Genomic DNA, 16441 nt, shown 5'->3' on the forward strand with positions numbered 1-16441 from the left:
TTGACGATTTATACGTCTATGTTACATTTTGCAAATTAGTCGCTTAACTTGATTAAAATACCTTCGCGTAATCGCAGAATCGTCGAAGTACGTGGTAAGTGTTTTAGATTGGAATAGGAGTGGTTCCACGCGAACTTTGGTTTCTGGGGACTCTAGAAAACGTAGAGAGTGTCGATGGTAATTTAACTAAAACGACAATTTTTATTTATGAGAATGTCCGATACTTTTTAGAAAGTAGATTATTAGATTGTTACTTGATAAGATCATTAGATCGGATTATTTCCGCTTAATTACATTATTGGATTTGGGTTATTGTTTAGCAATTAAATTATCATAGGATGAAATTATTTCGATCTTTAGTTATTATCAATAAATTCTATACAGTATTAATTAGATTAAATTGTAATTTGTTCATTTAGTTTTGCTAGATTATCATTAAATTATTATTATCGGAATGATTGGTATTTTCTAACTAAATTACTACTATTTTATGCTTATCTTGTAACCTACTTTATTCCCAATGAGCGTAGAAATTCTGTTTATTAAAATGCATTGCACTTTCCAAAATCGGAATAACATATATATAATCGCATCTATTTTAATAGATAATGGTAATAATAATAATAATCATAAAATAGTACTTCAACGTCATGACTAAAACTTGAAGATCAAAGTCAACCTAAGACCACGCAAACACTGGCAATTTCGAAAAAAGGAGTAAGAAAATTGAATTATATACTTCCAATAACAAAAGAATAGTTCTCTTGTCAAAAATAGAACTCTGTTCGCCGATGACATACGAAAGGAATCCAGTCTCGAATTTCGAAAGTGTCAACTCTTAATCCATCACTCTGCGAGAAGTTTCGGCTGTTTGGAAAGATTTCCGTTCGAGTTCCCTCGAACTGATAAAAATTATTAAAATACAGAAGGAATAGGAGGGGGTTGTTGTACAGATATGCATACATGTATCCAGAGGGGAGAGAAGGTGCAGAGGGTTGCGTGGGGATGTGGAATGCGGGGTAAAACCAGATCAATACGGACGAAAGCATACCACGGTCGCGAACCTGCGACACATAAACCAGGAAAAAGGACAAAGTCGAACAGACAGACCGACAGACGGACCCAGGACATCAGAAAACCGTGTTACGTACATGTAAGATGTTCAACAATAATAAATTATACCCATTTCGATGAACAATTACGATGAACAAATTTGATGAATTTTTCATACTTGTTCTTGATACTTCAATTTCACGATATGTTTTGTTTATATATTATTATTAATTATTATTATATATTTGTTTATATTATATATTAAGTTAATCCTTTTACGTATATGGAACGTTGCAACAAGAAGGTGGATGTCTATGGGGAATTTAAATATGCAATAGATGTATAGAATACATAGAGTATTGAAAAGTATAGGAAATACCCAAGGTAATGCATTTATTATGATACTTAATCGATCGAACATGTACCATTTCTTATATTTCTTTAGCCGCATTCATAAATGTATGAAATCGCAAAATCATACTTGCATGAATACTGTTGAAGTAATGCAACGTAAATGATATGCAATCTAAAATACAACTAAAAAGTGGAATCGATGCGAAAGTTTGTTTCACTTGTTTTATTATTTTAACGAATATTGTACTTCGAAAACATATGCATTATGTGTATTTTTGCCATATTTAGTGTTTCCCATAAATAAGAATCCGCAGCCTAATTAATTAATTAACTAAGGTAGAAGTATTTAATTTCGATGAAGTTGATCTTAAATCTTAGTATATTTATATATTATGTCCTCTTTACGTAACTGCCTGAATAATGCACTCCTATTATTGATAATTAATGAACGGTAACTTTTTTCAAAGGCGAGAGAAAAAATTTGTTTGTGAAAAAGTTAACAGGGAATATTTAGGTGCAGTTATTTCGTTGTTGTACAATAAATTTTGTGTCGTATAGTATTTTTGTTCATAATACTGGGCTTTAGGTTTTAGTTTTGTGTGCGATGCAGTATTTTAGTTTTTCGTTAAGGATTTAGTCAGACTAAGGTGCATTGTCAACTAAAAGTTTGGAATTGCTGCGTAGTCCCAACTAGTTCGTAGAACTCAAACTAAAAGGATGAAAAATTTTGATACGCCAAAAAACTTATTAGTTAAGCTTCTATGGAAGCAAAGTAAATCTCAATTTGTAAAAACTACGTAGATTTAGTAAACGCTTAAAATACTTGAAAATGACAAGGAGAAAATTACAAGGAGAATCATTACAAGCATAAATGAAATTGATCATCGTGGATCAAATTAGAAATCTAGCATATTGTAATTTAATAAATGTGTAATTGTGAGTAACATTTAGTACCAGTAGAAAAAGGAGATAAAATCAAATATCTATTGTATTTGATTAGTACAAACCAAATTTAATAATGTAATGTAATGTAATGTCACTAGTTAGATAATGTCATTAATTAGATATGTCTAACGCGTTCATTAGCAAAATTATTAAAGATAAGAGCAATTTACGTAATGCAGTTTATGCGATTATTTCAATGCTACAGCATTCTACATTCCTATGAATGATTTGACATGACATTTGTAGCCATTTTTTTCAATTTCATAAATATTGCGAGGCGTATAAGACGAGTGGGAAATCTTTCAATAATAGAACAAACCAAGTAAAAACGTATATCTCCGCTTGCTATAATGCTGTTGGAAGTACGTACGAGTTTTCAACACTTATCGAGTAATAACGAATGAACTTGTCTTCTTCTACGTATGAATCACAGTTCGAGAAACTTTTCCTGTATTTTTCACCGAATCAATTCCGGTTGGAAATCATGCCCTTTGCAGGATATGTCATAAGTAAAATAATTCACAGATTAGAAAGACTTCAGAACTTTAAATTATATGTAGGATGTCTTGTAACTAGCGAATCAATGAGGTAGGCGGGGATTCTATATGAAGATATAAATTGAAAATATAGAATAATACTTTCTTCATATTATGATCTTCTTAGATTGTATATTTTCCAAAATTTTATTTATATATTATATATTTTTTTAAATTAAAGGCTAACATTATTAACGGCTCTTTCTACTTATATTTATCGTTCATTGTATTAGCTAATGAAGAGTATGTAAGATGATATGACAGTAATTTTTATTTCTCTATAATAAAAGAAATTTAATTTTGTATAAAAATTTAATACAGTTGTGTACTCAACAGAATGGAAGATATTTTAAATAGTTATTAAGATAGTAAAACTTATCAAGTGTAAATATTTCATTTTAGTACGCCATTTAAATCGTCTGTGAATTTTTAATATAGAGAAATTAAATTAAACTACAAATTATGAGTTATCATTGTATAGGAATTACATTAAATTGATTATCAAATATAAATTACCTGGGGTATGAATTAGATTATTAAAACATGATATGAGTACATCAAATATGAACTGAATTATTATTCATTGAATTATATTTATATAGAAAATCATGAATTACTAAAACGAATAATATATTATAATATTTCATAGTATACCATATCGTGGATTAATGTAACATATTGGTGTTGCAATATTTTTATTAAATTCCTATACTCATTTTCACGATATTTCCAAACGCATCTTTATTATACAAACTATCTTCGTATTTGTATAGCATTGTCTCGCGCTTTTCATCATGTTTAAGCTCAAACTTTTAACATACGCGAGCTACTAAGTGCGAAAACAACGCGGAGATAAAAAGTTTGAAAATCGAGTTTCCCTCCTTTACTATGCAGAGGTATTACATCCCCGAGCGTTAATTTCTGCAGCATTTTCTAACGCAAGGGAAAATTATCTTTTATCCACTTTGTTCCTAGAAACTCTTGTATACTCCTATAAATATCTGTTACATAGGTTGTGCTTGCGCAAATGTTCCGTAAACTGATCATTTAAGGCTAATAACATCAAATTTGCAACAGCAATGTGAAAACCGGAGTTTATTAATTTATTAAAGTATTTGCGCTATATTACTTTGGCTCGTATTTTTCACAAACCATGAATCTTAGAAATGATTCCAAAGTTTTGAGCGATAGCGTTTGTGTATATTGATTAGTAGACTGTATTATTTTTATAAATTTATAGGAAATTAGAAAGTGCAAAATTATGTAGAATGTGCATGGTATTAAAAAATGTATAAAATATTTAAAGTATAGTGCTATAACATTTAGTGAGTGATACTCTCTATAACATTTAGTAAGTAAAACCAATTTATATTGAATTGAAAACCATCTTCTTTTTTTAATTATGTTCTTAAAAATATGAATTTACATAAAAATCCGCAGTCTATCGATTAGTTCTTGATAAGTTTAATCCAATGTTTATATTGCCTTGTAATTTCTATGTACATTTTCAGATCTGTCTAGAATTTTACCGACATAATCACATTCAAAAAGTTTTGTATAACACACATAATATATCCACGTATGTTTTCTACGATAAATGTTCAAATACTTTCGCGGGCCATTTTACATGAATGTTCATTGCCAGTAATTGAGTTTCAAGTATTAGAGATACGTAGAAGAAGCAAGAATGCTTGAGATTAGAATAAAAGAATATTGCATGACCACCCAAGGTTTCGACTAGACGTGGATGAATACATCCTGAGTACGTCTGCGTAGTTTGTCTGAAGTGGATGAAGGAGACTTTAAAATGAAGAAAGAACGTACAGATGTAGCTATTCTAGAAAACAAAGAGTGAATGTCTCAAGATGTTTCGTATTGTATAAAATGGGCTTCTATAAAGTATCTCTTATCCTAATGAATTTTTTATTTCCCGATAAAACGATAATTTAATTTATTGTTCTTTTAATAAAATTGCTTTTACACACCCTCTCCACATTTTGTACTGATTCAAACAGATAAATTAAAATAGTCGATTGATTATCATTTTATATAATACTAAAACTGTTCTGTTGTTCATCTCCTTTTCAGCGACAACGCAAATTCCTACAATCCTTCAATATACACATTGCCTTCTTTAAAACGAAGAAAATGCAGCCAATGAATGGCTTTAATTTAACGAATTCTATATGTGCCCCGAATTCTATATGTACACACTGTTCTCTATTAGACCATTCGATTTATTTCGCTCGAGGTAGCGACTATCTTTTACGATTTCTCGATCCAGTGGCGTTTACGACCTGTCAATGGCTAATAAATGATCGTAAAATGATCGACAACGTTCACGACACTGGTTCACAAAGAATGAGGGAGCGTAAATCCAGCGGAGCATTTTTATTTCCGTCTATGTACCTTCGGGGCTCCGATGGCTACAGCTGTACATTGTGCTAATATAGCCGCAAAGGTCAGTTACTCGATTAATCATGTACCATCCACGGAAATACACCAGCACCATCGGCCGAATGCCTATAGCATGGCGTGAAATGTATAAACATTTATCGATTCGCATCAGCTGGCCACCTAGCTTCTTACTCTCGCGCCCAGTTGTCATTCGTTCTATCTCACTGGTTTCCTCTTTGTCGATTTTTCAATATTTTCTCATTCTACGTGATCGAATAGCATCGACGATCTCGTGGAAATTTGATACGCAATTGTACGTACTGTATGTACCTTTTGGTTTGTGAATTTATATTAGAAACGATGGATTTTGATCGAGTGGAATAGTTTGCTTTTCTGTTTGATAGACGAGAAGAAAAATGTCCTTTTCTTTACAACATGAAAATTTTTTACATGAAAATTTCATTTGTACTTGGTTAGTGAGGTTTCTTTTTTTCTATGGAAAGTGAAATTTCTTTCTAAGATTTTTAAATCGACTGGCATTTTTAGTTTAGAATTGATATTGTGATGTCTTTAGAATTTTTAATGTGACGTGTTTAATTAAATAACGAGCTGATACAATGACAAATTTTTGTAGGAACTTTGTAATTCTGTGAAATATTCTCGTCGCTTTTTGTGCGGTTAGTGAGAAGAAAAATAGCTTTTCTTTCGTGGTTGAAATAGGTTTTCTTCTTTCTCAGCTTTTTGGGAGTCTGAATGTGATATTTTTGCTTTAGAATGGCTACTGTGATGTTTTTAGAACTTTTAGTACGATACGTTTAATTAAATAATACAATTACATGTACGAATCTTCCCAGGAATTGTTTCCCAAGAATTCCACTCTGCGGAAAATTTCCTTTTCTTTTGTGGTTCATTGAAATGGATTTTTCAATTGTGTTTTATTCTCTTAAAAATGTTTATTATCACTTTTTTTAGAAATGTTTATAATTCCATGTATTTAACTAAATGATAAAATTAAATCTAAAGAGTTTTTTAAGAAGTACACAATTTTTCAATTCTTATAATGTTTAGTATAAAACTTTTTTCAGAATTGTTCAACTCTAACAACATTGAGTTCAAAACTTTTTCTCAGAATTTTTCAATCAATTTTTTCCCTCGGAACTGTCTTAAACTAATAATAAATTGTATAAATATAAATTCCATGAAATACGTACAGTACAAAGAGATTGACAATGCAAAAATTTTTATAATTCTACGCGTAACATTTTAGTAGTAAGTTGGATATCTCGAATAGTAGAAAGAAATGAACAACTTCCGTATCTTTATACTTGCAAACAACTGTAGTCACACGAAGAGAAAAGTTGCTCAAACAAACTGTTACAAATTAAAAAGAAAGTCTCAACTACATTTATCCACCATACTTATCCTAAAAGTATCGTTACGCGCACGTTACATCCCAGGATTTATACGAAACATAGAAATGAAAAAAGTGACTCATGAAATGTTAAATGATGAAACGTCCTTCGATGACCGAGGTCATCGCCTATAGCCTAATTATGTCACATATGGATTCGCTTTACGATAACAACTGATTTTATAGATTATTTGCGCTACCAAACGACGCACAATTTTTCATAGTTCGCGGTATAGGCTCAAAACAATACACCTGCTGTTTTTTAACATGTTACACATCTGTCGTTAAAGTCGTCCTTAAAATTCTAATGTAAGTCGCAGAACGAATATTTATGGGAAAGGGAAATTTAGATAACATTTACACTTAATTTTAAAATTTAAATGAGAGAAAATAAAAATTCGAAATTTGTACGTATAATAATCTGTAAAATAGTTTACCATTTTTAATTGGTATCATCGAACCATGAAAATTTCGTTTAAGATACTTATTTAATTTCACATAGGGTATTTTTATCTTGCATTCTGTACTTTACGTGATAAAAGCTGTCAGTAATATTCAAATTAACATTTAATTAGCTCCGGTATCGGTAATTATTAATTAAACTGCGGATGTTTCTGCATTTATGGGAAAATTGAAGGTGCAGAAATGCATACAATCCATGTAATATATGAAAATATATTAAATATCCAAAATAAAGCATCTATTACAATACTTGGAAAATTAAACGAATCTCTAACTAAGGTTCATTTTTTTAGTTGTATTTATAGAACTTTAAATTTGTATAAACATCCACACTCTAGGGATTACAATAATTTAGGTAAGTTTTAAGTAATTAAATTTTAAAGACATTTAAAATTTTATGCGACATTAAAGACATAAAATTATATAGTCTAATCTATTATCGTGTCCAATTATCGTGTGTTAGGTAAATACTTGTGACGTAATGATACTAGTGGTGGATTAAATATCCTAAACTCAAGTAATCTAATTTAAACATAAGTCAACTGATTGTAGTCATCTACGGCCCATAATATCTACTAAGGATTAAATACCACTGCTAGGTCTTAATAAATTTAAAGTACTTCATAAAAATGTTTTACAAATTGACAAAAAAATTCCATTTCGATTAAGTTTTAATTTTCTAGAGGCCAAGAATTACCTCGCGTTACTTTTACTTCTCCAAACCTAAAAATAAGATATTGCGAATTAAAAGAGTCTCGGATATTTTATACAAATAACTTCGCTTTATAAATAGTTTCATCGTCGTAAGTCTGCAATTTCTGAGGCGCCAACAATTACCTTCTGTTATCTTTATTTCTCAGCAATAAAAAATACGAAATTTCAAATATCGAGTAATTCACGAATATAACGTACTTTGCGTAACTACGAAACTAACATCACATTTTTCGTAAATATCAAACTTACTTGCAACCAGTTCAGCGCGAAACCCAATAAATCGAGCTTCTGAAACACCCTATATTCCTCTAGCGTGTAATATCGTATAATATCCGAACCTAACCTAAACCCAATAAATTGCGTTTCTCAACCACCCTACAATCCTCTAGCGTATAACATCGCCCACTTTTCACCCTCTACGAGTAACAAAACCTCTTGCTCAACGTTCCCAAAGCAAACAAACCTGGTAACAAAAAGAGAGAGCGAGCGTCGTGCGACAAAAATCGTGTTTACCGGCAACGATATCCATCAGGCGGGAGAAAATGAACGTCCGGCAGTCTTGTAATCGATTCGAGCGTGTTCCAACGATCGGGAACGCACGTGCTGCGCTGAATAAAGCGTGCTCATCAATCGCTGTCGTGACAAATTACGCGACTTTATCAACAGATTTCGCCGGTGAAAAAGCGCTCGATCCACGCTGCCTCTCGCACTATTTAACGCCAAGACATTTCGCGTCTCTTCTTTCGTTTCTTCAAAATACCAAGGTTCATCCCTTGATCGGATGGTCAATTTCAGCCACATGGTTTCGTGTATGTCATTTATGTAAATATCAATCGCTACATGCGTGTGATCGTTTTATATAGCGTGCCCTCGTCATAGCGATCGTTACACAGTTCCCCTGGTGTTCCTCAAAACGTTGCAGACACATTGAAAGCGACAAACAAAGCGCATTTACGTGTACGCGTACGTACGCTGTGGAAGGGGGATGAAATTTAGGGATCGAAGAGTGGCAGAGCTGAACAAAATGACTTTTCTCTTCTTCACGTTTGGTGAGAGAAAGTTAATTTGTTTCTTGTGTTAAAATTTTGTGGATACTTATTGGTTCTGTAAGCTATAATACTTAGTAAAATGATTAATAAGGGATTGCTCAGGTAAAAATCTTTCTCAATCGAAGTTAGTCCGACCTAGAGACTGGATAGAATTCATGAAATTTCAATTAATAACATAATTTTCTGAGAAATTGAAATTAAGCTAATGTTAATAAAATAGACAATTGGTAAATAACTGTGGATTACTCAATTATTAATAGATAAATCGTTTAATATTACTTAATACACGTACTGTAAAATCTGCATCATTCATAGGATGCCTTAATGAATTAAGTAAGCAAAATTCTGTTTTTATATAATGGAAAAATTAGAACAAAAAGGGTGCCAATATACGTAGTAAAATCAATTCACCAATTTTTCAAATAACAATATCAACGGAATATCATATCTAAAGAAAGAATTCTACTGAAACCACAATTTTTCTAATCAGACAGCCCAAAAATTGTCCAATCATCAAAGAGTTGCAATCTGTCAATCGCTCTAAAAATCTTCTAAATAGCAAATAATTTTTCTAAAATTATTGTTCCAAAATTCTTCTTAGATTTCGTTCAGCTCTGGCAGCGACATGTGCAAGCGGAATCAAGCGACAACGAAAAAAATAAATGGTCTCGAATGGCTTTATTAAAAAAGACCAACTGGTACAACTGGACATCTGATCGGTGAGACATCAAAAGCACACGGCCAGATTCATCCAGCCACGGAAGCCAGCAGCGATTGCGCGACAACAGTGTTCGCTCTCAAACAACATACAACAAGCTGCTCTCGGCATACATCAGAGGGTTGTTTTCCTGCTGGCTCGTTGGCTGCGAGGTAACCGAACGTCTCGGCCTCCAAAGTGCCAGCCTGGCCAATCCGTACTTCGTCATCCTCCCACGTCAGACCCTTAATAAACCGCGTTGTTCACCAACTTCCACCTGTTCCTGACTGTACCAGCGATCACCTGCTCTTGCTGCAGCTCGACATCGTGCACATGAGTTCAACGGTTCACCTCTTCAGCGCGTGGCCAATTATCTGGCGCGTCTTGTCGATGCACTTCCGCAAGATGTTACGGAACGACATGTTGAGCAAAGCGTCACGTCTACGTGCGCAAAGAGTAGCAAAGTGGAGAATAGAAACGTACAGTGGGACGGTGATTCGGATTTAAGAATCTTCCTTTTGTTATATCCTCGATTTATTCGCTTGAACAAATCCTCTTTGGAAATTGGAGGTTGAGAAGTCAGTCTGTTTAAATGGACGTTGAAATCGACGACCACGTGTGTACGTCTCGAACGCTAGAAAGGACGTAGCAAAAATATCTTTCTCTCTGTTTACTTCTGTATCTTCTTTGAATCTCTATGTTGCTCTTGGGATGTCTTTCACGATTGATTTACTAGTCGCTATTTTTTAAGCTCAGACGAAGAGTAACAGCACAGCCAATGATTAATTGTTGAACTTGAACGGAGTTGTCGAACCAATTTGCTCGTCTTCCTCTTACTCCCTTTCCTTCTTTTTTTTTTTTTTTCTTCTTTGACCACTTCAACTTTGCCGGGTAAACTTTAGCCACTTCAATGGCTCTCTACGCTCTCTCCACGTCTTCTACGCTACACCGTCCAGCCGCGAGTGACAGGCCTCGCTTTTTATCACGGTTACTTTATTGCGAGCACCACGACGAGCAACTTTGATACTCGTCGCTTCTGCTTCTCTCTTTCTCTCCTTCCTTTCCTTCTTCTATCCTCGCTCAACCCCCTTGAAACCCTAGTGGCTCGCAACGTCGGCCAAGGTATAGGCGTCCCGTTGGTAGTCAAGGCACTGGACATGCGCGCTGTGAAAACGAGCCTCTGACATTCTACAACCCGTACTCGACGAGGCCAGGAATCAACATAGTCAGCCTTCAACGCTTCTTGGATGGATACTTTTGCATTAATAAGTATTTTTAAAACATGTGGACGATTTTATCGAAACCTAGCGCAAATCCCTGGGTATTTAGGGATCGTGTGATTTCGTATTTTTCTTCTATTTTTGACGGTAGAGTACATATCACGTCACGTTGCCGAGAATAATATCGATCCTACGTATTCTCCTTCGAGTGGTTCGATCATTCGAACGTGGTCCTTGAACGAGCCCGTCCAAGGATGTTTTCGAAATGAAGCTGCGATTATCGATCACGCGGTGACGGTATGCCGACCTCTCGTGCTCAAAAAACTCTCTAAATTGACGATAAAACTACGACAAAAGCTGAATAGAAAAACCCTGCGGCTGGTAGAAAACTGAACGGGTAATAAGCTCTGCGTTTATCACCAAGCGTTTTTTTATCGTCTGATCGATCTATCATGTCCATTTTTCAAGGACGATTCTTTTTTCATTTATTACTGCCTTTTATAGTATCCTTTTTTCTATTTATGGCTAAAACGATCAGAATAGCGGACGTATTGACTGATTTCTCCTCAAAGGCGGACAATTGAGCGAAAAGTAGGAGAACAGTTCTAAACAAAGAATCCTCTGTGCTATCGCCTTCGACCAGTGATTGGCCACAAGATTAGAACACTTGTGTCATTCATGGATATCGCGGTTCTTAGTCATAAATCACCTCTTGTTCGTTTCTTATTAATAAGAGTCTAAAAAAACGAAGTGTCTCGTGAAGTTTATTTCATAATCAACAGAATCGAAACACTCGTGTCGTTGATTAATTTCGAATAGAAATTTGTTCGAAAAACGCTGATAATTCACTGTCCTCTTCTTTCTCTTTCTCTGGATGGTCATGTGCTTGCAAGCCGAAGATCGATGGGATTGGTTGCACTGGTTTCGCATCGATTATCGAGGTCCAATTTACGTGAGAAGTGGTCACGGTTAGATAATCGATCGACTCGGTGCAAAGCAAGGCATTCGGTCGTGATTCAACGAAATGAAAATCATTATTGACAGAACGGATAATTACAGTTCACCGTCGATCGTTCGACCGATATAGAACCTCATTGTTAATTTACGTGAATATCTAGTCACGGCTGTAACTATAGAATAGAATTGTGGATATATATGTAACCACGGTTGCAACTATAGAATAGAATCGTACATCTATGGAACGCGAGGTCAACAGAACACTGACATCATTGACAGACGTCCAACCTCGATTCTCGCGAAGAACAATCACAACTCACCATCTTGTTGATAAATAAAATAGATTGCTCGAGATTACTCTCTGATTCGTCGATCAAGACAATAATTAGAACACAGAAATTATTGACAGGGAATCAAGCCTATCCTGTACAATGTTTACGGTCTATCATTGTGTTTCCAGGAATCTCCACTCGTCTGACATAACCACGAGTCAGGAACCAGAACCAAGTTTCATTCACCATCAACTTTCCAGTTTATAATTCGTCACGTTCCTTAAATATTCCATACGTTTCCCACACGAGTATCTACATATACATCGAATCGCCTTCTGTATCGATACTCGGCGAAAATTTTTCATCCGATCTGTGACATAATCACGAGTCAGAAGAACAAATTCCTGCTCTCATCCAAAGCATTTATCACCCGTCAACTTTCCAGAGCTCCTCGAGAATTCTTCCTCTTCTTCAAATATCCCATGTATTTTCTGCACGCGTATCTGTGACATCGATTCACCCTCTTAATCGACGTGCACCAAAAATTTCCGATTTAGTCGACGGACGCTGTCGTGAAACTTGGTTCGAATTTGCAATTCCTGTTTGACCCGGTCCAAGACTCGATTCCTTCCTCTCGGCAACTTTCCCGCTGCTTGTATCGATCCCCGTGGCTCTCTCTTTCTCACCCTTGTGTGGCAGTGTGTCGTGTCGTCCCGGAAGGGAAAATCCCGCGTCCGGCGCGTCAGCGACGAAAAGTCCGCCGCGGCGCGCGATCCTCGTGATCGATGTCCAGTCCGCCTCGCGAGTCGGAACCGCTCGTATCGGTGACTTGCGTGTCACGCCGCGGCACACGTGACTCGAAGGTCATATTCCGGGATCGATCGGGAAGCGGGCTGGTTTTTCAGGAGGCCGCACGCCGCTCCCGGAAGCCCGTAAGGTTCTGCCCGTACCGACGATCGGTTGCCTCGTATTTCGCGATCGATGCACCAGGTCTCTCAACGAAGACAGCGATTTTCAACGAATGATTGACGAAATCGGAGCAGATTCGTTCGTGGTTGTCGCGAGGTTTCGCCTCGATCCTCGAGGAGCCTCTCACGTCCATCTCATGTCTCGAATATTAGCACACGATTAAAGGATTACATTTACGTGTCTGTGTGGGTGGTTCGATCGAGTCCTGGCGGCCATTAGAATCGTTCGAATGGACTGGACGGAGCTTTCTCGAAGAGACAACGCGTCTCCTCGAAGATTAAGTCGTGCGATCGTTATTCGTCGATTCGATCGCACTTTGGCCTCTCTTTGGCACTGCAAGTCACCGTCTACCTTTCACCCGATTATCGCGATCCTGGACAACCGGACGACCGCTCCTCCCGCCTGATATATACGTGTACACGCGGCGAGAAACTCGTCGCTCTCCACGATAACTGCTCCGCGACATCGAACAGTCCCGCGACTGCGCACACTCGATTCCCGTTCCTCGAGCCTCGATTTTCCTCTCTCGTGCCCTTTCTTTCTTTACACCAGTCACGGGGCTGGATGTTCCTGGAATTGGTAGGGACGAGGGGAAAAAGATGGCAGTAACGGTCATCGATGAAGGAAGGTCGAGGTCCTTGATTCGAGATGAAGATACAAAATTATGGAAATTCGGTTACGGGTGTTTCGAGGTTTTGATAACGTTGTTTTTCACGGTTGCGCTGTCAGACACCGGAGGATTTTGGTTTATTGGGTGGATGATTGATGGATTTTATTTGGGTGAGTTACCACGTACCGACGTTCTTTGGAGAAAGGGTTAAGGAGAAGGGAATTTTGATTTATCGAGGACGTTCGGATGGATACGTTACTAATGCCTAGAACTTTCTTCTGTAACATAATGGAATTTTTGTATTACAAGAAGTAGATTACGATGGGTAGTATCTTTCATAAATAAATAAGATTTGGAATTTTTCTAGCGAATATGCGTGTAAATAAAATTTGTTTTTCTACGCTTTATAACGGTATTAGTATGAGACGTAGAATAATACAAATTTCCTATATTATGTACCATCTTTAATATGTTTTGGCCAAATATTTATTCACGCTGTGAAGGTATATGATCTTTTGATTGAAACAATATATAATTCTCCTTCAGGATGTATTATATCTGTTTCAATAAATAAAATTCTCTTATGTCATGAAGTATTAACAATAAATATTCTTTGATATCAATCAAATCCTACACAAGAGAAAGCATTTATATATTTCCAATACCCTTGAATACAGAGTACCCTTTAGCACTAAATCTCCTTTTCTTCTTTTACATTACTTGCTATGTCACAAAATACAGCATAATCGTTATAACGAGTAGAATATTTAATAAATAAATAAAATGATTAATTCCGTAGTTAATGTTTATAAATAAAAAGTGGTGTTAAATTTGCAACAATTCTAGTATCCATAGCTGTTGGGTAAAATGTCCTTTGAGTAATCGACCTAACATTTCTTTTAATTTTAATTGCATCCTCTAAACGTTTTCGAAATATACCCGTTCGCTAAATATTTTCCTCGACAAAGGGAAGTCTCCTGCGTCAAATAAACACTTCAAACGATAAATACTTATTAAGCACGACATAGTACCACGCCAGGAAAATTTACTTATAATTCTCAATGAGAATTGATTGTAAAATGCATCCAAATAAACAACAAAAAAAAATAAGCACTAAACATTACTACCTTTGCATCAATCAAACCTACAAAAGAGAAAGCACCCCTACATACCACCAGTATTCTTGAATATTAAACATCCTACTCCAGTAAACTCTTTCCTTTAACCCTCCGATTCTTCTCCAAGTACCAATCCTTGAATAAATATAATTCCTTCACCTCGAATACCAATAAACGAATATGAATACTAAATACATCTCTCATATATCTCGTCGAAATTAAATATCGACTACTCCTACAAACAATATTAACGACAGAAATCCAATCTAATAATTACATGCCCGTTTCACGAAACCGAGAGTGACCATCGAGCCAAACCTTCGTTGACAAGTATTCCATCTGGTCCCGGTCTGTTCGTACAGAAATTTTCTTTTGTCTAGCATCAAGTGGCTTTCCTGCTCCATTGACTTAAATAACAATGGAAGCGCAAAGGCAACAAGAACCATCGACTTTCTTGCTGCAATTGTAGGCGCAGCCAGTACATACCCCTGTCCCATTCGCGAAGCCATTCATCGTCGAAGGCAATAATTTCCCAAGGGCAGGTTGGCTGGTTGCGTTTGCAAGAAAAATGCACAACCGATCCAAGGTTGAACTAACGCGAAACGTACAAACGGAATCGCGGTTTCTTATCTGATACCAATTTCCAGCCTGTTTGTTATGTTTTCTAACCGCCATTCCACCCCTCTCCCCATCGCTCCTCTTTCTGGCTTTATTTCGCTTTTCGTTATCTGCCTATCTGTCTCGTTTCGGTTTGTGGTTATGGACGAATCGATAAATCAATAAAAATGTTCTGGCACCCCGGGGTTCCAGGGACTCGATTACGCGGACAATGAGGAAACGGTGAAGACGGAACGACGACGAAATTCCATCGTCAATGTACAGGCGAGAGCGCGCGAATATGTTGAGTCAGATTTATAAATAAACCGCCTTATCAGATGCCCGGCACGAGGGCTATTTTAAGGTATCGACCAATCAGTGTTAAGGTCAAGCACGCCCACGATTATTCGAGGACTATCAAAATTTATCCGCCAGGGGTGAATCCTTGGGCTTTTTATTCGTTCGATTAAAGTCGTGTTGGAATGTATTTAATGACCGACGAGGACAGACACGACAAGTGCGGTTAATAATTATAAAATACAATACGCTGTCAGATCATCCTCGTATTATCGAAATTGTCGTTTTGTTTCGGTTTGGAAGTGGATATCCTCTTGAATGTCGGAGAAATTGTTACGAGATTAGTTATGTAATTGAGCTTTTACAAGTCGTCTATGAATGTTTATGCAGTTGGGAGAAATTTAAACGTGTAGAAGTGTACAGAATTCACATGTTACGTTAAAGTGTATGTACTTGAACTAGAATATTCTTATAATATTTGAATGATGATACTTTTTATTTACGTCTAGTTTCTTTAATTGTAATTATAAGAATATAAATTTTAAAAGCTTCGTAGCAATATTATTGCCCTCTAAATAATTGTTAATTCTTGCTTTTTATTAGAATTATTTTTGCAAAGTAATCACGATACGACACACATTTCTAACAGATCAGGTTGCTACAACAACATAGAAAGTTATTTTAACATTAGCTACGAGAATCATATTTATAATAATTAAAAAGAACACAGGAAAAGAACATAATAGATATTCTTCTAAACTTTTTTCTATTCTCTTCTATTCT

At 35.8% G+C, this 16441-nt stretch overlaps 1 protein-coding gene and 1 long non-coding RNA gene across 13 annotated transcripts in view; one reads left to right on the plus strand and one right to left on the minus strand.

Moving 5' to 3' along the window:
* Positions 1-16441, minus strand: part of LOC126924936 (potassium/sodium hyperpolarization-activated cyclic nucleotide-gated channel 3) — a 219488-nt gene that overhangs the window by 152251 nt on the left and 50796 nt on the right. The window contains exon 1 of one of the 12 annotated variants that reach the window (XM_050739974.1): positions 9753-11635. The exons of the other annotated variants lie outside the window; for them this stretch is intronic. Within the exon in view, the coding sequence (XP_050595931.1) occupies positions 9753-9847 (95 nt within the window). The 5' untranslated portion in view covers positions 9848-11635. Of the gene's footprint in view, positions 1-9752; positions 11636-16441 lie in introns of those variants that run through there. 12 annotated transcript variants of the gene reach the window in all.
* On the plus strand, positions 13501-14756 carry LOC126924995 (uncharacterized). The gene is made up of 2 exons (XR_007713777.1): positions 13501-13820; positions 13959-14756. It is a non-coding gene; the product is annotated as an uncharacterized LOC126924995 (long non-coding RNA).

The sequence above is a fragment of the Bombus affinis genome, chromosome 15, assembly GCF_024516045.1.
Source record: "Bombus affinis isolate iyBomAffi1 chromosome 15, iyBomAffi1.2, whole genome shotgun sequence".
Lineage (NCBI taxonomy): Eukaryota > Metazoa > Arthropoda > Insecta > Hymenoptera > Apidae > Bombus > Bombus affinis.